Source organism: Monodon monoceros, unplaced genomic scaffold (assembly GCF_005190385.1).
Source record: "Monodon monoceros isolate NGI ecotype Baffin Bay Population unplaced genomic scaffold, NGI_Narwhal_1 Super_Scaffold_6, whole genome shotgun sequence".
In the NCBI taxonomy this organism is placed as follows: Eukaryota; Metazoa; Chordata; class Mammalia; order Artiodactyla; family Monodontidae; genus Monodon; species Monodon monoceros.
This window is the reverse complement of record NW_021703783.1, coordinates 25730249-25753650: the sequence shown is the minus strand read 5'-3', so window position 1 is coordinate 25753650 and position 23402 is coordinate 25730249. Positions and strand designations below refer to the sequence as shown.

General features: G+C 38.6%; 1 protein-coding gene across 3 annotated transcripts in view; it reads right to left on the bottom strand.

The window, feature by feature from the left end:
• Positions 1 to 2001: 2001 nt before the first annotated feature.
• The window catches only part of RESF1 (retroelement silencing factor 1), a 38712-nt gene continuing 17311 nt past the window's right edge, over positions 2002 to 23402 (bottom strand). Inside the window, exons 3-5 of one of the 3 annotated variants that reach the window (XM_029204554.1) lie at positions 7051 to 12040; positions 5700 to 5783; positions 2002 to 2927 (exon numbers count right to left, since the gene is read on the bottom strand). In XM_029204554.1, coding sequence (XP_029060387.1) covers positions 2761 to 2927; positions 5700 to 5783; positions 7051 to 11983 — 5184 coding nt within the window. In that variant the 5' untranslated portion in view covers positions 11984 to 12040 and the 3' untranslated portion in view covers positions 2002 to 2760. Of the gene's footprint in view, positions 2928 to 5699; positions 5839 to 7050; positions 12041 to 23402 lie in introns of all 3 variants that reach the window. The other 2 variants (XR_003791028.1, XM_029204555.1) reach the window with 2 other exon arrangements.

The following is a 23402-nucleotide window of genomic DNA, read 5'->3' as shown; positions in this document are numbered from 1 at the left end:
CTTAAAATTTGTATGGAGACACAAAAGACCCCAAATAGCCAAAGCGATCTTGAGATAGAAAAATGGAGCTGGAGGAATCAGGTTCCCTGACTTCACGCTATACTACAAAGCTATAGTCATCCAAACAGTATGGTACTGGCACAAAAACAGAAATATAGATTAATGGGTCCATTGATAGAAAGAGATTAGAAAGTCCAGCAATAAACCCAGGCACCTATGGTCAATCTATGACAAAGGAAGCAAGATTATGCAATGGTGGAAAGGCAGCCTCTTCAACAAATGGTGCTGGGAAAACAGGGCAACTACATGTAAAAAAAATGAAATTAGAACATTCTTTAACATGATACACAAAAATAAACTCAAAATGGATCAGACCTAAATGTAAGACCAGACACTATAAAACTCTTAGAAGAAAACATACGCAGAACAATCTTTGACATAAATCACAGCAATATTGTCTTTGATCCACCTCCTAGAGTAATGAAAATAAACAAATGGGACCGAATTAAAAGCTTCTGCAGAGCAAAGCAAACCATAAACAGAACGAAAAGACAACCTGCAGAATGGACAAAAATATTTGCAAATGAAGTGACCAACAAGGGAATAGTCTCCAAAATTTATAAGCAGCTCATGCGGCTTAATATCATCAAAACAAACAACCCAATCAAAAAATGGGCAGAAGACCTAAATAGACATTTCTCCAAAGAAGACACACAGATGGCCAAGAGGCACATGAAAAGATGTTCAACATTGCTAATTATTAGAGAAATGCAAATCAAAACTACAATGAGACATCACCTCACACCAGTCAAAATGGCTATCATCAAAAAATCTACAAACAATAAATGCTGGAGAGGGTGTGGAGAGAAGGGAACCCTCTTGCACTGTTGGTGGGAATGTGAATTGGTGAAGCCATTATGGAGAACAGTATGGAGGTTCCTTAAAAATCTAAAAATAGAGCTACCGTATGATCCTGCAGTCCCACTCCGGGGCATGTATCTGGAGAAACACATGGTCAGAATGGGTACATGCATGCCAATGTTCATTGCAGCACTGTTTACAATAGCCAAGATATGGAAGCAACCTGAATGTCCATCGACAGAGGAATGGATAAAGGAAAATGTGGTACACATATACAATGGAATATTACTCAGTAATTAAAAACAATGAAATAATGCCATTTGCAGCAACATGGATGGACCTAGAGATTGTTATGCTGAGTGAAATTAAGTCAGACCGAGTGAAGTAAGAGAAATATCGTACGTTACTGCTTATATGTGGAATTTAAAAAGAACTGATACAAATGAACTTATTTAAAAAACAGACTAACAGACTTAGGGAATGAACTTATGGTTACCAGGGGGGAAGGGATAGTTAGGGAGTTTGGGATTGGCATGTACACACTGCTATATTTAAAATGGATAACCAAACACAACATTGTAAAGCCACTATACCCCAATAAAAATATGGATAACCAAGGACCTACTGTATAGCACAGGGAACTCTGCTCAATATTATTTAAAAACCTAAATGGGAAAAAAACTTGAAGAGGTATAGATACATGTATAACTGAATCAGTTCATTGTACAACTGAAACTATCACAACACTAATCAACTATACTCCAATGTAAAATAAAGTTAAAAAAAAAAAAGAACACAATAGCCAATATAATGACCACTAATATTCATAGTTTGGAACCATTGCATTGACTCGACTGGTGCTATGGTGCCAGTTCTACCAACCATTGCTTTTCTAACTGATCCTTCTACTGACATTGCTCAGGATGAGCACAATGGCTTTTCCTATGGAAGCATGCTATTTAATATTTTGAGAAGCCCAGTCTGCTCAAGTCTTCAGAATGTATTTTTAAAACTTGTGATAAAATATACATAAGAGTTTACTATAGTTTTAATATGTGTGAACTATGTAGCATTAAGATTTTATGAAAACAACACATTTCTACTTCTAGTAGTCATAAAAGCCCAGAAACATCTGAAGAGTTATATTTTGCCTTCCTTGCAATTTCCTGAACCTAGTAAATTTTTGCTCTTCTAATGAATGAACCTGAAAATGTTTACTTGTGACAGCTTAATTAACATTTCTCCTTTTAAAAACACCTTTCTAAAATGTGCTCTGTTGTGAGGGCAGGAAATCAAACACAAATCAAACTGTTTCGGATATACTTTTTAAAAAATAAATGTTTATTTCAAGTATGAAAAGTAATGTTTAGATGTTATCCAAAAATTATGTCAGTTTAACAAGTATAAAACAAGACTCCGACAAAATGTTTACAATTCAGTATAAAATACTTAAGAATATACTTTGACATTCACAGTGAGGATTTCTGAAAAATAAATTTTGCTAATAAGTTTTAGAAACAAAAATACAGTCCCAGAGGAAATAAGTCCTTAAGTAATGCACAGGTCTCCCTTAGGATGGATAGTTAGCATTTCAAAACAAGATTTGTGTAATAATTCATTTTAAAATAATGGTAAACTTGGTTCAATAATGTCAGAACTCAATACCTTATGGTTTCCCTGACAAATACCATCTATTTCTTATGTCTGCTACCCACAAATAAGGTTCTCAAGCCAATTTAATTAAGTAACTTCGATGATACATAACCTAAAATGGTAACCAAACTCTGAGAAATTTTATCACGGCAATCTGAGTATTTCCAGAAAAGTAATTTGAACAGAAAGTGACAGAAATTTTCTTGTGGCAATTAGAGAACCATCAGAAGAATTAAAGTCTGAAAATTATTCTAAAGGACTGCTACCAAGACTTCTGCTTCTCTTCTCCATGTACATCTTTTTGTAGGTTTGAAACATTGCTTTTGAATCTTTTACTGGGTTTTGTAGTGTCTCAAATCCATCTGCACTGAAACTTCTCTTGGAGAGTCTTGAATTAGCCAAAACATTATCATCTAAGGAAACAAAAATTGTATTTACTTTATTACTCTTAATGTTAGTGACTAGTATACAATCAATATAAATTGAGACGGAAAACATGCGTTGTTCTCTGGGATAAAAAATTAGGGAAAGAGCTAAGTGTGACAAACTATGGCTCTTTACCTACAGAATTATAAAGTAAATACACAGGACATCTTGCCTCTCCTTTGGGGGCTGTTTTCTAACGTCATCCCCATCTTTACTGCCCAGGGCTATTCTGCTCTACCTGTACGCTTGCCCAATAAAAACTCATTATTTGCATACTATTATGAACGTGACTTTCTTAACAGCCATCTAAACTAGCAATACAAAAAGCACAAATACAAGCCAGTTCCAAAGAGTAAATGAAAGGTACAGCTTGCATATTCTGGCCTTGTTATGCACTAGGTATTCTAAGAAATATCTGTATTTTTCTGTTTCTTTAGACTATTTCAGTGCTGTTATTAGCCTCACTATCCCTTTTTTGATGGGCCCAGCCAGCCTTTCCTTTTTCTGTATATTTCTAGATGTGCCTCTATATCTCAGAAGCTGTTCCAATTCTGAATTCCCGTACTTCACATTCCTGCTCTAGCCACTCCTTTCTAAGTAAGTTTTCTTGTACCTTTTTCTGCCTGGGTGGGTCAAGCACTCTGTCCTCTTCATTTATTTTTTTTGCTAACAGAGGACGGCTACTCTTAATTCTTTATCTGTTTCAAATTCCTCTCCGTGCACAGCAGCTTTCTGTTATGAATGCTGATACCTGAGGTGCAGCTCTAAGCTGCTTTCCGCTGGATTCTGTCACCTCCTCTTCTTCTACCTCACCCTGATAGCTTCACGACTTGCTCCATCTACACTCCAACCTTTGCCACCAAATTTAGGTGTTGCTTATCTAAAGTGTGCTTCTTATAGCTCTCTGGGAGTTCCAGTTCTTCAGCCTCTTCCTCTTGGTATGTTCTGTCTTTCATGATTTCCCTGAGTCTCATATAAGACTTTTTTTTTTAATTATAATTTTATTTTTATTTATTTTTGGCTGCGTTGGGTCTTTGTTGCTGCACGCAGGCTCTCTCCAGTTGCAGCGAGCAGGCTCTAGGCACGTGGGCTTCAGTAGTTATGGCTTACAGGCTCTAGAGTGCAGGCTCAGCAGTTGTGGCACACGGGCTTAGTTGCTCCACAGCACATGGGGTCTTCCCGGATCGGGGCATGAACCCATGTCCCCTGCGTTGGCAGGCAGATTCTGAACCTCTGCGCTACCAGGGAAGCCCTTGTAAGACCCTTGACAGAGCTCTGGACTTGCTTCTTAGCTTTTCTCTCACCCTGCTGCATCTCTCATTGCGCCTGGGCCCTGCTTTGTGTCATTTTCATAGTGATCCTGAGTACTGATGTCCCACCTTCAGTGTTTATTGCTCATCCTGTCCGCAGGTATCTTCACATCTGTCGTTTAGCTCATGCTGCTCCCTGAGCCTCTGGTCAACCTGTGCATATATCTGTCTTCTGAGTATTTTCAGATTCAGATTCCAGTTATGCCTCTCAACTCTCTCTGAGGCAAAACTTATGGCCCTCCCTTTTTCCAAGGAACTTTCTTGCTGCAATCTCCACACCCATTTCCATCTTTCTCATATTTCACTTCCTGTGTTCCAACTTTAGGGGTGTGTTTTCTACTCTCTCACTAATTCATTTTCCCCTCTTTCAGTTGTCTTCCTGTTCTAATTAAGAGTGCACATTTCTTCTTCCTTTGATTCTTTCATTCAGGTTTCTTTTTCCCTTTATGTATCTTCAATGTATAAGACTCCATTTCTACATGCCTGCTTACATATATTCTTTATAAGCTCTTCTCAACCTTTGTCACACTTCTTCTCTTGCTTCTCTTTATTGCTGCTCATGGCAAAATTCTGCTTCTCCCAATTTTCAAAAGACTCTTATGAACTCTTTGTATTTAATTAACCCAAACTAAATTTCCTGAACCCTAGGTTCCAGTTCACAATGCAAAACCCTAAAACACAAAATACATTCATTCCACTAATTAAAAATCAGATACTAAAAACTCTGGTTTTCTTGTTGGCCCTCAGCCCAAAACCCTTCCCAGTAAACAAACAAACAAAACCCCAAAAAACCCAAAACCAAACCGAAACAAAAAACTATGAGCATCAGTCTTTCGTCATCAAAATAACTCAAATTCCACACTAAATAAACTTTGAAGACAGGGATGTGGTTCAAGTCCCTATTGAGTTACTGGCTATGTAACTTTAGCCAAATGATCTAACCTCTCATTGATAAATGGGAACATCTTTGTCTCCCTGGTTTTGAGAATTTAATTAACTAACTTGCAAATAATCTAATCTAGGGGTTGGCTAACAGGGTATGCCTGTGGGCCAAGCCCAGCCTCTAGCAAGTTTTGGTAAAGTTTAATTGGAACATAGCCCATGCTCATTCATATTCTACAGCCATTTCTCACTGCAATGTTAGAGTATTTAGGAGAGACATTATGATTTGCAAAACCTATCTACACAGAAGAAGCATGCCAACCCCTTGTCTTAAGTCACTGTGATGAGAATTCTCTTGTTAAAAGGAAATAGATCACTACTTCTCTGTCCACAGCATGACAGAAAAAATAGGAGAATGTCTTCCTACCACTCATACAGACACTGAACTATCTTTTAAAAGAATATGGATAAAAACCAAACTTCACGATAGTTTCCATAACTGTAATCCAGCTTATATATGATAGAGTGCCAGGTAAGTAAAATAAAAACTTAAATAGACAGTTTTACCTATTTCTTGGTTGGCTTCCGGCATCCTTTTCTCCTCAGTCAAACATTTTAACCAGTCTTCTTTTGTACTTTTTATTCCTGAAACTATTTAAATATTCATTTTCAGATCTCTAGATATTGCTATTCATCTCTTTTAGTACTATAATGAAGGAAAACCATGTAAGCCTAAATTAGATTTTAGAAGGCATCAGATATATTCACACATAACTAAAAAGGGCATGGAAAAATGCTTTCTCCCCTATGACGTGCCTGAATCTCACAATTTAAAAGTTTACCTTCATTACGTAATTATGTTTCTCCTACTTGGGCTGAACACCAACACATCTCAAGATACCTAAGGGCACATGAGACAGAATGTACCTCACACTGCTGCTGCACCCACTTCCAACCAGGCCCTCAGACTCTAAGGATCTAGTTTTAAGAACCAAGTGTAATCACCAGTACTTTACAAAATGAATTTTATACTCTATATACTCATATATCCCTACCAACTTCCAAGAAAAAGTACCTTATTTACATTGTAATTTTATGCACCCAAACAGATACTGTCTGAACACAGTACAGGAGAAACTACAATTTCCATTCAAATCCTTTAGTTTTCCAATCTGGGTTTCTCAACACAATGTTTTACATATACTATCCACAACCCATAAATGTTTCCTTCTACCACAAATAATGAGTCCTCTATTTTCTCCTTCCATCTTGCACTACATTGAGAATTCTAGCCTTCGGCTAACCAACAGTCATGATTTCCATTCGGGTTTGGTAACTCAACAATGGACAACACTGCTTCCAAGATCCTCCCATTGCATACTTCATGAGTAGACTAGGAGGTACCACTTTAGTGATAACACAATCACCAACTGCTTCAAAGATGACTATAAGGCAAACCACTTCCGTATGTACAAAAAGATTTCATTAACATTACATATCTCCTAACATTTAGACCAAAAATTCAAATTCACAGGGCTTTGAAACTGCAAGTCCCAAAAGAGAATGAACAAAGGCAAGACCTGAAATAATGTACACTTGATGCTTTTCTGACTTAGCACAAAGAGTGCTAAGTCACTTCTTGGCACAAAAGGAAATCTTTGTATTTGGCAAACCTTACAATTTTATATACCTCTTACCTTTAATGTGAATGTAATATAATTTAAAATAAGTGGGACACAAACTTAAAACAAACATTGCCCAATGAACCATCAACTTACTGAGAAAACTAAATACTAAGTAAAGGCAAAATGCATTTAAGTCTCTCTTAGCTACAGGGAAGTCAGGAGAGATGCTCTGTCACTTGCTGAACTACAGTATTACAATGTTGCAGACACCATCAAAAAAAATCATACTGGACCTTGCACAGGAGCTTGCTCCTTCCTAGGAGTAGATGGCAGATCATTCTGGTCTTTAACAGGGTTTGTATTCTTAAATAGTCCATCTGGACATAATTTAAACTCCAGCATGCTTAGTTTCTCTGTGGTATCTTTCACAGGTAAAAGGGTCTTAGGTTTATTTTCTGGTCTCTTTTCTTTATTAAGCTTCCTGGGTGAACTGTCTAATTTCGTGAGACAAATGCGCTCACGTTCAGTGCATTTAAATGCAACTCTATTCAGATACAGTTTCCTTTGATCCTTTGCTTGGGAAGCCATTTGGCTGAATTCAACGTCATTATTTACATTACTTAAATTTTTGTCTAATTTGGTTTTATCAATCCACATTTTATCAGGTTGCTTTCCACCAACTGTTCCTTTAATATTCCTTGAAATGTATGTTCTAGACTCCTTGGAATGATGGGCTTTGAGGTTTTTACCATGGCTTGTACCAGTATTTAATGATTCCTTAGAGATCTGTACACTGCCATTGTGTCTCTCATTTGATCTCCCACAACTTCCCACTCGCGTAGAAAGTTTATTGGACCTCATATACTGAGAATCACATGGTACATTTTTCAGGTAGTTTTTCTTTAATGCTTCTTTATGCTTCTGCCTTGATAAATACTCCTTTGGTGATAGAACTCTATTAATTTTAGATGAGCTATCCATAGAGCCTGAGGACTTAACATTTGACACTGTCTTTTCTTTAATCCTGGCTCTTTCACCTGTGGTTGAGAAAAGGTTACAGAATTTAAATGCACCACCTCCCACATTCTTATTCTGCTCTTGTTTATCATATTTCTTCTTCTTTATCTCTGAATCAAGTATGCTCCCTTCATCTAACTTCTTTTCCAAAACTTTTTGTTTAGAGCCACCTGCTTTCAATTTTCTCTTTTCCGGTGATACTGACTGTACCAAAGAACCATTCTTCACATGCAAATCTTTATTTTTACTTGTCAAAAAACCCATCTTTGGTTTTAGTGGTCGTAAGTTTTGCGCCATGAGCTTCCTCTGCAGGCTCTCTTGAGAAAATTTTGCAGTTTTGTTAGTGGAGTGAAAAGTTACCTCATGAAATTGCAGTTTTCTTTTTCTTTTGTGACTCTGCAAAGAATCTGGTTTTTTATCACCTTTAGATAAAAAGTGACCAGATAATTCTTGTTCTGTCCTTAATGAGCTGTTATGCTCTGATTTGGGTTTATCTTTTACATTCCTGCCTTGCTCTGTTTCAGGAAAATATTTTTTCTCAATTGGACAAGTCAGAGGAATCTTCAGCTGATTATTTGGAGGACTGTTAAATGCAATAGGAACATCTCTGTCAGAGGTTCTCTCTTCTTGTTTATAACTGTTAGTCTCCAAAGGAGAACGTGGATCTTTCCCTTTTTCTTCCTTTGAAGTTGAGTTCTTAGTGGAATTACACTGGCATTGAGGTACTCCTTCATAAACCATAGAGAGCCACCCCAACGCACAGCAACGGACATCATCTTTTTCTGAATCCAGTATTACAGAATCACAGGTTTCTTCAACTGCATGTGCTTGTGGGTCACACTGGTTCCCTTCTTTTGTGACAGGCTTTTCTTTCTGAGGCTCTATCAGTTTGTCTACCTCGTTGGGTTGATCGTCCTGTTCAGGAAATAATTCTTTCATTTGCTCTGAATTTAATATTGTAATTTGTATCTGGTCTGTTGAGTCTTTGCAGTCACAACCAGTTTTATCACAAGTTTGAGCTTTTGAGATTTGGTGTGCCATTTGTTGGACCACAAAACCTTCAGGCATGTTCACAGGTTCAATACCATAGGGAAACTCTTTTAAAAGTTCTGACAGCTGATCATGTAGGTATAAGATTGATGTCTTATCTTCGAGATTCTCATTTGTTGTAGGATCCTGGGCTGCTTCCTGAGGGTAACTATCCCGCTGAATAGCAGCTGGTGAACACATATCATTAGCCATGCTTTCATTTTTAGTGATATGCTCCAAACTGCTTTCCTCTGGAATTCCACTCTTTGCTCCAATGTACTTCAAAGTCGATGGTTCTGGAGGTTGCAGTGACTCTGACTGATCAGTTATTTTATGTGAAACATCTGTGCACTGTACAAAATTATCTTTTTGAAAGTCAAAGTCTTTATTCCCAGTGATATTGTCAAATTGTTCATTTTGTCTACTATTCATTACTTGGTGATTGGGTAGAGGTTTCTGTGGCTCAACCTTTTGCAAAGAGGGCAAGCTGAATATCTTTGCTATTTGGGAATTATAAGAGGTATCACCTTCAACAAGAGAACAAATACTGCCAATCTGTAATACATCTCTGCCCACAATATCACTGTCCTTTGATATATATGAGGTCTGCTGATCACTCACAGGATACTGGATATCTGGTTCTAATTTGTTATGCTTTCCTTGATTGGTATTAGGTGTGACTTCTGAATTAGTATTAGTTGACTCACTTTGCTTATCCTTCTGAATTAGTGGGAAAATCTTGGTGCTTGTGGTACTTGTCACTGGTTCATTAACATTCAAAGCAGCAGTATTTTCCGAGGATTTGTTTTGTAAGCTACAAACACTGCCTTCTTTAATAACTGGATACATTGTTTCAGGTAAAGCTTCAGGTGTTATACCTTTGACAGACAATGTTTTGACATCCGAAAGAATTAAGGGTGATACTACAGCAATCCCCTTTGTAGTAGTTGCTCCTGAAGACTCATAATTCTGTGCTACCGTTGATAAAACTGTGTCGTGTGAGCTGTTTACAATTTTATTCTGAGAATTTACCACAGCTGAAAATGGACTCTTCTCACAGATGTCTGCAGGCTTTGAAATTCCAACTGCTGCTGTGGGTTTTTTTGACTCATTACACTGTTTTTCTTCTGTAGGCTCTGAAGGTTGCTTTTTCCACAAAGACAGACATGTTGCTAGCAATTCCATGGAAAAGTGAGAGTCACTTTTAGAAGACATTCCATTGAAGGATTTATGCTCAAAGCAAGAAGAGTTGTTTGATATCTTGGCATTTATATTACAAGTAGCTGGAGTACCTGGAGTTTCCATGGTTTTCAAATTCACTTGGTTACCAGTGTTCTGGATATTTGGATTCATTTCAAAACTATGCAGTTTAGAATCATGAACACGTTCATTAGTATCTTTTAATAATTTCTTCTGAGTTTTATTTCCAGATGCAAGTAAACTGAGAATTAGCCTATTTTTATTTGGATACTTTGAAACATATTCCTCAAAGGATGTAGACTGAGGAAGAGAAGTTGCTTCAGAATTTGTTGGCACATTTTGTGCAACATTGACTAAATTTCCTGATGAAAACTGGGTGTTATTTAATATTGCCTGGGTAATCTCAACAGTTGACGTCTTTAAAGAACTCACAACTTGCGAACAGCCAGAATTTAGTAAAACAGAACTGACTTGGTTAAAATTTCTGTCCTGAAGGTTGGAATTCAATGTATTGTGTGTTCTATTTGTTTCTTCTGCAGATTCCATTACTGTTGGTGGTTTATCCTCCACAGTATCTGGAGGGCCTAGGGTTACCTGTGGTCCAGACTGGATTTTGGCAGTTTGTTTCAGAGACAACCCACAATTTTGAGCTGATTCACTGTAAGAGGTATTAGCTGTTTTAATACAACCTGCTGCCATCAAAAGATTTTTATTAATTTTAATTTTCCTTGCAAGGTCCGAAAACTTCTTTTTTATTTCTACTAATGTTTTAATATCCCTCACTAACTTTTCTTTTGTGGCACTTGTGTCCAATACTTGATTTGAAGTTAGATTTCGAGAATCCACTCTTTTCTCTTGATTATTTTGAGTAAGAGCCTGAACACCATCCACATAAGATCTAACAGGTTCATTAAAAGGCTGATTGACATTGGTATTTACTCTCAAGTTACAGGAATTTCCCATTGTGCTGAAATTTTCATTAAGGTTTTGCCACTGCTGCTGAAAGCCTCTACAAAAGTCTTTCCTCATTTCAGGTAAGTGCATTTCTTGACTCTGAGGAACTTCCATAGAAGTGTGTTTAACAACATGCTGAGTACTTTGCAGAGGCTGGCTTGCATACCTACAGTCATAAGGAGGAGGAGGTCTTCTGTCAGTTTGAGTAACCGCATATTGATATGACGGTACAGTTGCAATCTGCTTTGACTGTAAAGTCAGGGCAGGATTTGGAGATTGACTATTTTTAACTTGTAATGATACAGATGACATAGGGGTTTGTTTCTGAAGAGTAGGCTCCTGCAAAAAGCTTCGTGATGAATAACTATATTGCTTTGGAAGTGGCCTGTAATCTGGGTAAGTCAATCCACTGGATGCACACTGCTGTGCCCAATCAACCTGTTGCTCTGATAAAGGTAGGTTAAGTCTCGGGTTTCCTTGATAAGTTATAGGAACTCTTCCGGAATTAGAAGGGATCATTTGTAGTTGCATGGAATAGGTATCTGATGTTAGAAATTGATTCTGTAGTGCACGTACACTGGGCGTATTCGTTCCTAAACCAGTCTGATGAGATATAGTTGCCCCTGTTTGAGAAAGCATAGAATTCCTCACTGGTGAGTTCAACCATACATCCTGTGTAACTCCTGAAGACATTTGCAAATCGTGATTTGGTTGTTTGGGTCCTTTAACATTTGCATATGTTATTCTTTCTACTGAAGTTTGTGAGGTCACAATGGTCCCACTATGCATATCAGAAATAGGGATTTGTTGAGGAGTTTTATAATTTCTGATGTTGAGCAGCGGCTGTGAAACTGGATTTAAATTACTGAGAAATAGGCACGGTTCTTGGTTACTTCCATGATGGTTTAAAGAACTTTGAGATGCTGTGGTAAGTGTGTTTACTAAAGCTTGCTCCAAAAAAGATGCCTGTTTTTTAGGATACTGTGGTGGTAAGGTGACACTCTCTGATTTTGCATTCCAGTTCATTGTTGATTTGATGCAGTAGCAGTGTATTAAAAGCCAGCTGTTTTGAATGTCAGGAATCTGTAGGAAATAAAGATCTTTTATTAAAAATCTGTTTTGCCAGGTCAGAATTTCTAAGATAATTTTCTTAGTTTGCCTTATCACCAATGCTGACTATGTCTAGCAAAATTCCTGAAACCTCAGACTAGAGAAAGCTTCATCTTTGATTTGGATAAGAGGAACAGCAAAGGAAGATGTAATAATAAATATGGCAAATGTCAATAAAATTTTCTGGTGTGTTCAACAGAAATTCATTCCACCCAATATAGTTAGTATTTTGTTTGTTACACTTAAGAGACAATTACTTTCTGCATTTACTTATTTTAACTAGCTCTTTATTCCAAGTAACCCATGATCACTGTAAAAAATAAAATTTTTAAAAAATCAAGCATATACTAAGAAGCCCTTACTACTGTCCATCTCCAATATCTAACTAACTCCCTAGGGGTACCTACTGTTACCTTTCTTTCAGAAAATTTCTATATATAAAAAAACACCAATACATAGATAAAACCTCATCTTTTAAGACAAATGGAGTCCTACCAAACATGCTGTCTACACAGTTAGCCTCATTTTCATTACTATGCCTAGGATATCTTATCATTTCAGCTACATATATATCTATCTCACTGTCTGCATAACATTCCACTTTCTGTGTATATCAACATTTAACCATTTCTCTACTGATGGACATTTGGTTTTCTTAAGTTTTTGCACTTATAAACTATCCTATACTAAGAATTCTTGTATTTATGCTTTTATATTTGTGCTGTTTCTGGAAATTCCTACAAGTGAAATCAATGTGTCAAAAGACACTAAAATTATTTTCATAAGTAGTGACAAACTGCCTTCCAAAAAGACTGAAATAATTTATACTCTCACCAACAGTACAGGGACATATCTAAAAACGGACAAATCTGTAACAATAAATGATAGGGCAAACAAACTTGACTTAAACGTATTAATAGTATACCAAACAACTGCAGAATACACATTCTTTCCAATGCACATGGAATTTTTACCGGTACTGACCATATGGCTAGGCCATAAGCAAATCTCATTTTTGAAGGATTACAATAATTCAGATTAATTCACAGTGGAATTAATCTAGAAATTGTAGAAAAAGGACCTAGGAAACTGCCAAATAATTAAGAAATAAAGAATGCAGTGAGCTCTGGTGTCTTTTCCTCTAATTATCCAATAGGATACCAGACCTATTGAATCAGACCCCACCCTTATGACCTCATTTACCTTAATTATCTCCCTAAAGGCCCCATCTCTAAAAATAGTCACACTGGAGGTCAGAGCTTCAACATATGCATTTGGTGGTGGTGGTGGGGGGGGGGACAAGACACACAGTTCATTCAGTCCATAATGGGCTCCCAACCCCATGTTGACATATGACTTGAGGATAATTTATAACATTAAATAGACTTATTTAAAAGAAGACTGGGAAACAATCTCTGTATTTATCATACAAAGTTAAAAATAAGTTAATCCAAGGAAAAGACAGAGTGAAATAAAATGAGAACAGAGATTCAATAAGTCACAAGTTGGTAACAAATAAAAATCAATAAGCCTCTGACAACACTGATCATCATAAAAAAAACAACAACACTGTATTGGGAAAAGAGGCTATCACTAGATCTTACAGACATTAAAATGGCAATGTATATATCTTGAGTATTTCCAAACATTTAAAATTTAGGTGGAATGGAGAAATTCCTTGAAAAAACATACCTTAACATCTATAATTAAATATCTTCACAAAGAAAACAGCAGGGCCGTGTGGCTGTACTGGAGTGTTCTACCATTTATGGAAGAGATAATCTAATATAACCTCTTTAAAAGGATAAAAGAGGGAACACTTCATAGCTTATTTACTGAGCCTATCATACCAAAGCTGAAAAGAAAGGCAATTAAGAAGCCAATCTCACAGAAACAAACACAAAAGTCCTGAACAAAATGTTAGCAAACCAAATGGGGTGATACATGAAAAGGATAACATCATGATCAAACTGAGTTTATTTCAGGAATACAAAGTTTGTCATTGAAAATTAATCAAAGTAATCACATTAAAATTATTTTAAAAATCATGATCATTTCAACAGATGCAAGAACTTTTGATAAAATTCAATTAAAATTCATTAAAAGAACAATTGTATAAAACCAAGAATAGAAAGAAGTTTCCTTAATTTTGATAAATGGTAATTTCAAAAATTCAGACCAACAACAGTAATATTATTAATAATAATAGATAACTTAAATAAAGATCCCACTATCACCCACTTCTATTCATTGTTAGGATCTAGGAGATCCTAGAAAGTATAAGAATTGTGAAGGAAAATATAAAGCTGTCTATTAAGAGACGTTATGTAGAAAATCCAAAACAATCTGTAGATCTTTTAGATCTATTACATGATGGATCATAGTGTACTCAAACTAGATTGAAGAAGGCACATGTTACCATGTGTTTGATTTGTTGATGTGATTCCTGGGAATTATATATATATGTTTATTTATGTATTTGCTCATAAATACAGTAGAAGCGAGCCTTTTGAGGCCTGGTGTCAAGCATGAAATAAAGCCGTGACTAGAAACTGACTCCATGACTTCAGAGGTTTCATTTTTTGTCATTGCTGTGCCTGAGCCAAGATTGATCTGTGCATGCTGGTAGGAAGAGGCAGAAATTTTGGGGATCTCCTGCCAAGGTGACCTAAGGTGACACAGGTGGCATTAGAAACTCTCCCCCTCCCAAACTGAACATCTGATCTTGGAGATACTGTGCTCCTGGGACTATAAAATTAGGTGAGCTGGGACTGTTTGCATTTGAGACAAGTGTTGCTGTAACCTCATCTCTTGTCGAGGATCCATTCACCAAGGCATTGGCCACCAGAGGCTTTGCCTGAATGGACAGTCTTCACCTCATCACTTGTGACCCAGCAGTAACCCAGACCTGCTTGAGTGCCTTGCTGAGGAGACTAGTGTCTTGGACCAACTGGACTTTTCTATTATGGATGCATGCATGGACTTGGTTCGTTACACGCACTTCGTGCTCAAAGTGGTTTTAACATTCATTCTGAATTTTTAGATACGTTTTTGCTTTCTATTTCTCTGCTTGCTTCTTCTCACTTATGTGAAAGTCAAAGTCATTGGTGAACTCTATGTTTGTCCTGACCTGTCATTTGATTAAGGTAGTAAAGAAAACTCCCTCTCTTTGAGAGTTTAATTTGTCGGGGAGCCAGATCACCCTTGTCCAGTATGACAGCATGCACATTTTGGTTTAAAAACAGGTCCCAAGGAGAAAGATCTGTATATTCCTCACATGCTTTCTCCCAGGAAAGCTCCTTAATAAGACAACTGATCAGGGTGAAGTATAATACAAAGTAAAAAGCAGTACTACCAAGTAGCAGTATTACAAAAGAGTTAATGATAAATTCCCAATAATTTGCCCTATTTCTTATGTGAGCTTGGGGGTGGGAGGCTGCTACAGACTGAATTCTGTTCCCTCAAAATTTATATGCTTAAGTCCAGTTCACTATATTTGGAGATAGGACCTTGAGTGAGGCAATTAAGGTTAAATGAGGTCATAAGGGTGGGGCCTTAATCCAACAGGATTAGTGTCCTTATAAGAGAGACAACCAGGTGTATACACACACAGGAAAGACCATCTGAGGAGACACAGAGAAGGTAGCTGTGTGCAAGCCAATAAGAGAGACCTCAGGAGAAACCAAACACATTGATCTCAAACTTCCAGACTCTAGGCCTGCAGAAATTTATTGTTTAAGCCACCCAAGCTGTGGTTATTTTGTTAGGGCAGCCCTACAGACTAACACAGAGATTATGGGTAGGAAGAGAAATGCTCCTTATAAATAATTTGGGGTTGTTGGGTTTTTACCCCCTCTCTCTCCTTTGCTGGCACAGAAAAAAACTGAAGCCTGGAAAACCAACCTTGAACTACTAAATTAAAAGGAGAGAATTAAGGGATCTCCGTGGCAGTCCAGTGGTTAAGACCCCACACTTCCACTGCAGGGGGCGCTGGTTTCATCCCTGGTCGGGGAACTAAGATCCCACATGCCACTTGCTGCAGCCAAAAACAAAAACAGAACAAAACAAAGAAGACCTTTTTCCTGACTGCAGCCTCTACTTTTAGATACAATGTATTCTTAGACCTTTTGAAGATATATTTTAATGGAGATAACCAGAGACAGGATTTCCATGGTCTATCATTTAAATTTTTCTTGGAAAAATTAACTCTTTTGCCCCCAAATTTGCACCCTGCCCTCTTATCTCCCCTCACCTGTGACAGCCATGGCATTTACCTAACAAATTCCAGCTACGGCTGAACTTAAGAACCTCTCTGCACAGGAGTGGCCAAAGTTTTCTGGGGGAAAAACACACAAGCCAACAAAATGAGTTTACACATTGCACATATCCACAGTGCATGACAATTCTACTTCATTTTGTTGAAATTTTATTTATATTAAAGTAATTTAATTTTTCCATTCTTCTCACCTCCCACCACCCCAACCCATACACATGCTCCCCCTACTCAGCTGCTTATATTTCAGAGGGAAAAAAATTGCACTACCTATCATCCTCCCATCACCAAATCTATAAGACAGAGCCTTGTAAATGCAGTCTGTACTTATAGTATCAAATCGCTACATTTAAAATCCTGCTCCCAGGAATTCCCTGGTGGTCCAGTGGTTAGGACTAAGTGCTTTGACTGCTATGGGCCCGGGTTCGATGCCTGGTCAGGGAACTAAGATTCTGCAAGCCGCGCAGCACGCCAAAAAACAAAAAAAAGAGAGATAGAAAGAGATAAAATCCTACTCCCTTTCCCTGTATTCCCAGTATCAACCTGTCTCTAACTGGATTAAGTCAGGTACACATACACAGGCGCACACACACATGCACATACGCCAGTATTACTGGTACTCAAAAAACACAACAAATAACCTCACTGGGCCCTACATTATTCAGCTCTCTACTCCCCCCACACACACCAGTGACAGTCTTTTAACTTGGTTAAAAATCACAAATATAACAAATCAGATTTTAAATGCTTAAAACCTTTAAAGGTAGAAACAAATATGATTTTTTTTAAAGTAATTTTGTGGGACTTCCCTGGTGGTCCAGTGGGTAAGACTCCAACACGCTCCCAATGCAGGGGGCGGGGGTTCAATCCCTGATTGGGGAACTAGATCCCACATGCATGGCACAGCTAAGATGTCTACATGCCACAACTAAGGCCTGGCACAGCCAAAATTAAATACATATTAAAGAAAAATAAAGGTGGGCTTCCCTGGTGGCACAGTAGTTAAGAATCCGCCTGCCAATGCAGGGGACAAAGGTTCAATCCCTGGTCTGGGAACATCCCACATGCCACGGAGCAACTAAGCCCACGTGCCACAACTACTGAGCCTGTGCTCTAGAGCCCATGAGCCAACACTACTGAAGCCCGCGTGCCTAGAGCCGTGCTCCACAACAAAAGAAGCCACTGCAATGAGAAGCCCGTGCACCGCAACAAAGAGTAGGCCCCACTCGCCACAACTAGAGAAAGCCCACACGCAGCAACAAAGACCCAATGCAGCCAAAAATAAATAAAATAAAATAAATAAAAGTAATTTGTGATTCCATAAAATAAAAAAATATACTGAAAAAATTATTAAAGAAGCTAAAATGCTACATTACAAAATATTCACTTAATGCAAAAGAAAACAGTGAGGGACAAAATGATATGAGACAGAAAATAAAAAGTACAAACAGGAGATGTAAATCCAACTATATCATAATAACATTAAAAGTGAGTGGATTAGGCTTCCCTGGTGGTGCAGTGGTTGAGAGTCCGCCTGCCGATGCAGGGGACGCGGGTTCGTGCCCCGGTCCGGGAAGATCCCACATGCCACAGAGCGGCTGGGCCCGTGAGCCATGGCTGCTGAGCCTGCGTGTCCGGAACCTGTGCCCCGCAACGGGAGAGACCGCAACAGTGAGAGGCCCGCGTACCGCAAAAAAAAAAAAAAAAAAAAAGTGAGTGGATTAAACAATCCAAATGACAATGTCAGATTATATTTTTAAAAAATGGCTAGCTAACTATATGCTGTCTCCAATAGGCATACCTTTGAGTCAAAGATAAAAACAGGTTGGAAATAAAAGGATAAAAAAAGAGGGACTTCCCTGGTGGTCCAGCAGTTAAGACTCTGCACTCCTAATGCAGGGGACTCAGGTCTGGTCAGAGAACTAGATCTCACATGCCACAACTAAAAGATCCTGCATGTTGCAACTAAAGATCCCACATGCCACAACAAAGATCCCTTGAGCTGCAACTAGCACCCGGCACAGCCAAATAAATAAATAAATAATTTTTAAAAAAGGATTAAAAAAAAGATATTAGGCATACAATAGTCACAATAAAGGGAGAATGACTATACTAATTTTCAGAAAAAATACACTAGAACAAAAAATGTTACTAAAGAGGGACTTTTTAATAACCATAAAAGGGTCAGTCCACCAAGCAAGATATAACAACTATAAATATATATGCACTTAAGAGAGCATTAAGGGCTTCCTTGGTGGTGCAGTGGTTAAGAATATGCCTGCCAATGCAAGGGACACGGGTTCAAGCCCTGGGCCGGGAAGATCCCACATGCCTCGGAGCGACTGGGCCCATGCACCACAACAACTGAGCCTGTGACCCACAACTACTGAGCCCGTGTGCTACAACTACTGAAGCCCACACACCTAGAGCTGGTGCTCCACAACAGGAGAGGCCACCACAATGAGAAGCCCGCGTGCAGCCGCGAAGACCCAACGCAGCCAAAAGTAAAATAAATAAATAAAATTAAATTTAAAAACAGAGAGAGAGCATTAAAATACAAGAAGTAGGGACCTTCCCTGGTGGTGCAGTAGTTAAGAATCCACCTGCCAATGCAGGGAACACGGGTTCGAGCCCTGATCTGGGAAGATCCCAAATGCTGCAGAGCAACTAAGCCCATGTGCCACAACTACTAAGCCTGCGCTCCAGAGCTCTCAAGCCACAACTACTGAAGCCCACACACCTAGAATCCATGCTCTGCAACAAGAGAAGCCACCACAATGAGAAGGCCGCTCACCATAACAAAGAGCAGCCCCTGCTCTCTGCAACTAGAGAAAGCCCATGCAGCAACGAAGACCCAATGCAGCCAAAAATAAATATTTTAAAAACGAATAAATTTATATAAAAAAAATACAAGAAGCAAAACACAAAGTGAAAAATAGGCAATTCACCAAGAGTCAAAGACTTCAATTCCCCACTTTCAATAGTGAACAGAATTGGCGGGGGGGGGGGGGGCGGTAAAAAAAATCTACAAGGAAATAGGAGTTTTCAACATATTATATACACCCACATTTCTAGTTTCCAGTGCAGATTTAAAAAAAAAAAAAATCAAAAAACTGGAGTACTTCAGGTTGCAGGTTAGTGCACAATTGTCCATTGGCTGCTTTGTAGTTTTAAGGTTCTCTCCTCTCTGGCATTTACTATGGTTTGGACCCAATAGTTCATGTACTCTTGTCAAGTGGTAAAAGGGTCAGCAAGCAGCCCAGTGACAGGTGTATGTGCCAGCAAGCTATGAAAGCACTGGACTCTTATATTCTGTTGTGGGGAATCTTCCTAACTATGAATAGGTATAGGCAAATTAGCAAACTATAAATAATGATCCTTGATATAGCCACACAAAATTTGGCTCTACTAACCCACCCATCTGGCTGTAGGCTTTATGGTTTGGAGAACAAGCAATACTAATATGTTGATGCTGATAAACTGTGGTGGCCCTCACTGGGAAGGGAGGCAAGCAGCCCGGGTGTGTTGACATTGATAAAGTGCTATGGTCTACACTGGGGGGATTTAGAGTCATAATTAATATACTCCTATTCCAAAGAAAGAATCCATAGAGGCTTCCTGTGTGTCATCACAAAAACAGTCTTTTAAAATTTTTAATTAAAAAAAAACACCCTAAAGTCTATCTTTAGGTCTGACAGTCTCTGGATTGAAATCTTATATATATTATTACTATTACTTCCTATGAGAAAAGTGGGAAGAAACAAGTCACTAAAATCCATGGCATAGGAAGTTGTAAATAGCAAGTTGTAAACTGCGAAATTAAGATGAATTAGTGAAGCTGGAAAAAAAGGGAAGTGAATGGCTGCAGTAGACTATAAATGTAACAATGCATGTGGATTTTCACATAAAATCTTCATAAAGACCTTACTAACGTTAAGAAAAGGCTTGTGATTTTTTTATTTTAAAATATTCTATATCCATACAATGCAAATATGGTTTAACTGGAAAGCCTCCTTTATTTGATGTCAGCCTTATTACAGAAAATTACAAACCAAAAAATAACCTAAAAATCATACCTTTGAAGAATAATCATATTAATATCTATCTTCAACACAAATGCACAAGCACTTACAACCACCAACAGAAAAAAAACTCTACTGAAATGGACCTATTATATTATGGTTTGCCATGGCCAGGCTTACTTTAGGCCAGACAAAGTAGTAAGAAACAGAACATGAAAGGGCAAATTAAGCCACATCAAGAATATTTTTATATGCAAGGGTAACCATTCATTTATCAAAGAAACTGGAACATTATTATAGTGAAAGACAATGCTATTAAAAGCCAAAAGTGATAGGCTTTTAAAAAGACTGTCTTGGGGGCTTCCCTGGTGGCGCAGTGGTTGAGAGTCCGCCTGCTGATGCAGGGGACACGGGTTCGGGCCCCGGTCTGGGAAGATCCCACATGCTGCGGAGCGGCTGGGCCCGTGAGCCATGGCCATGGCCGCTGAGCCTGTGCTCCACAACAGGAGAGGCCGCAACAGTGAGAGGCCTGCGTACTACAAAAAAAAAAGACTGTCTCAGGGCAAAGCAAAAGATGCATATCTAGGGATTTCCCTGGCAGAACAGTGGTTAAGACTCTGGGTGTCCACTGCAGGGGCCACGGGTTCCATCCCTGGTCAGGGAACTAGTATGCAGCGTGGCATGGCCCGGAAATTAAAAAAAAAAAAAAAAAAAAAAAAAGATGCATATCTAGACAGTTGTCTAGCAGGCTTCAATAAATGTTTGTCAAATGAATAAACGTTATCTATAACTGGTGAACACCAAGTTCAAGAAGTCCCTATTTAAACCTGCAAATGGGAAAAAGTCTCCACCCCTCCCTTCACATCTGTGTCAACCATAAACATTACATGATTTCATCTGTAAGCATTTCAGTACCTCAAAAATACAAGATTTCTTAAAAAGCATAGTACTCTTCTCATACCTGAAAAAAGCATATATCTCTTCTGGTATTTTAAATTGGAACCTTCCCTTATGTCTTTAGTTCCACTTCTAATGTGTTTATTTGGAGAGTCCACTGATGTGAATAAATTGAGGAAAACCCAGTATTTTTCATTGCAAAACTCATCTCCAATGGAAAAAAGCTATAGATTCTTCTTTAAAATCAACAAAACCACAAATACCAACACGTAAGTGGTAAAACCCACTTCTGAGGAATTCCTAAAGTATCAAGATTTACTCAACCTATTCCAGCTCTGACTTTTTGTGTCCTTAGTCCTAAGAGAAATAAGGCTTTTATCAGTCCTTGAATTAGGCTTTCAAGAATAGACTACCCTAAATTTTACCTTTATAACACAACTTATAAATAGTAACAGCTAATACTTGAAAATTTATGTCAAGAACTGTATTGAATAAATACATTTAATGGTCACAACAAATGCACGAAGCCAAGCAGTCCTAAGCAGGAGCGCCGCGGCTGGCAAGGCCACTATCCCAGCTGTTAGGTCGGCTCTCTACACTGCTGCAGATAGAAAGGAGACAAGACTGAATGGATTCCTATGTAGTTTTTTACCCACTCAAACAGCAAAACCAACTTCAGTGTCCCTAGTCCCACAAAGTAATACCAAGGCGGATGAGAACTGTAACTGCAGTCATTTCATAGCCTGCACTTATACCCCAAGGGAAGGGAGGCTGTCAAGTCTTGAGTGCAAGTGGAACTAGGGAGAAAGAGAAACCACACTGTGGCATTTCTCAGGAGGCTGCCAGGAGGACCTGTGGGGTGTCCTGCCAAGGTGTGGGTCAGACTGAGATTAAGCTAAGCTTTGCCTGTGAGACTTTTAAAGGAAAAGAAAGGTCATCAGAGCCCCATGGTGAAGTTGTTCACCTACATGTCTACTCTCCAATCTTTCAGGTACCTAGCTCCAAATTCGATACAGAAGCACAGGCCAACACAATCAGATACCCTACTTAACTATACTTCCTCTTAGGTAACACTGGGTAAGAGTGACTAGACAGTGACTCTCAGCAGGATGACCAGGCCACAGCCAGGTTCCCCATATGTCCCAGATGCCATCAAGGTTCACCAGTCAGAGCAACATGGCTTTCTCCTGGGAGAAGGGAGAAGCGGGAATAAATCGCTCTCCTTTCCCTGATTGATTAATCTCAGTACAGCATGAGGTGTTGGCACTCATCATGATGGGCAGCAGGCAATTCAGAGCAATGCGATGATCACTGGGGCTAGAAAGTTTACACTAGCTTGTTGTGTCTTATATAGTAGAGGTCAGACAAATTGCAGACCACCTTTTCTAGGCGTATTATTCCCTAAAGTGGGAACTAAAGATCACAGAGCACACACAGGAAGAAGTCAGTTATCCTTCCTTGGAGTTCTGCCAAGCAACTCATTTGGACCCTCTAGGTTCCCACCTCAAGGAAACACGACCCATTAGAGGGGTAGTGGTCTCAAGTATCTGGAAATCCCTGACAACTGCCTCAAGTATAGATGATTAATATTTGGTAGGCAAGTATAAGCCACTTAACAATATTCTATTGGGGTACAAACTGCATTAGGAAAAAGGCATCACTTATTACAATAGGAATGAGGCAATTCTGTGCCTCTTGAGGTAGACAAACTCCCTGAGTAGAAGTGAACAGTTCCCATAAAGTATGCTGAAATGCCTCTGAAGAGAAATCTGATAAAAATCTTTTCCTCCCTGTTAGTTACCACTGTCATAATAGGCGCATTATAGTGTTTGCTCTGGTAGTCCCAGGTTGTTGACAGGATTCCAAGAACTACAACAGAGGCATTTTGTTGCCATGGGGTTAAGATTCAGATTCTATAAAACTGGAGGTTAAGATTAATGATGCAAAGAGACCTCAAGTACCAGAAGAAACATATAGGACAGAATCTACCTTCTTGTCAGCAGGGTCAAGTAAAGGATGACAGATCCAGCAAGCAGTTAAATTCAGAGCCATAACTACAGTCTAAAAAATGTACACAAGAGGGTTCTAATCAGGAAACCATGAGAAATCATGACTAATAGGATGAGGTATTCAGGCCTTTGCC